At 65.0% G+C, this 623-nt stretch overlaps 1 protein-coding gene across 1 annotated transcript in view; it reads left to right on the top strand.

Annotated features, from left to right (window-relative positions):
* LOC104124582 overlaps positions 1–623 on the top strand; it is a 14543-nt gene continuing 13920 nt past the window's right edge. The window contains exon 1 of the mRNA XM_035892486.1: positions 1–381. Coding sequence (XP_035748379.1) covers positions 1–381 — 381 coding nt within the window. The remainder of the gene's footprint in view (positions 382–623) is intronic.

The raw sequence follows: 623 nt of genomic DNA on the forward strand, positions 1-623 counted from the left end.
ATGGACGCGCTGGCCGCAGCCGCCCCCAAGCTGCGGGAGGACATGACCCCCTACTACAAGGAGGTGAAGGAGTTGTGGATAAAGGACACGGAGAGCCTGCGCCAGGAGCTGGCCAAGGACCTGGAGGATGTGAAGCAGAAGATCCGCCCCTTCCTGGACCAGTTCTCTGCCAAGTGGACGGAGGAGATGGAGCTGTACCGCCAGCGCCTGGCACCCCTGGCCCAGGAGCTGAAGGACCTCACCAAGCAGAAGGTGGAGCTGGTGCAGCAGAAGCTGACCCCGGTGGCCGAGGACGCGCGGGACCGCCTGCGCGGGCACGTGGAGGAGCTGCGCAAGAACCTGGCACCCTACAGTGACGAGCTGCGGCAGAAGCTGAGCCAGAAGCTGGAGGAGATCCGGGAGAAGGGCGTCCCCCAGCTCGGCGAGTACCACGCCAAGGCGGTGGAGCATTTCACCAAACTACGCGAAACTTTGACGCCCCTGGTGCAGAACATGAAGGAGCGCCTCAACCCCTACCTCGAGAACCTCAAGACCCGCTTCGTCGCCACCCTGGACGAATTCCAGAAGAGCTTGGCCTGAGCCGCCGGCCGGCGCGGCCAGGGACTGACCCCAGCCCTGCTCCC

Source organism: Egretta garzetta, unplaced genomic scaffold, assembly GCF_000687185.1.
Source record: "Egretta garzetta isolate BGI_Z169 unplaced genomic scaffold, ASM68718v1 scaffold134, whole genome shotgun sequence".
NCBI lineage: Eukaryota > Metazoa > Chordata > Aves > Pelecaniformes > Ardeidae > Egretta > Egretta garzetta.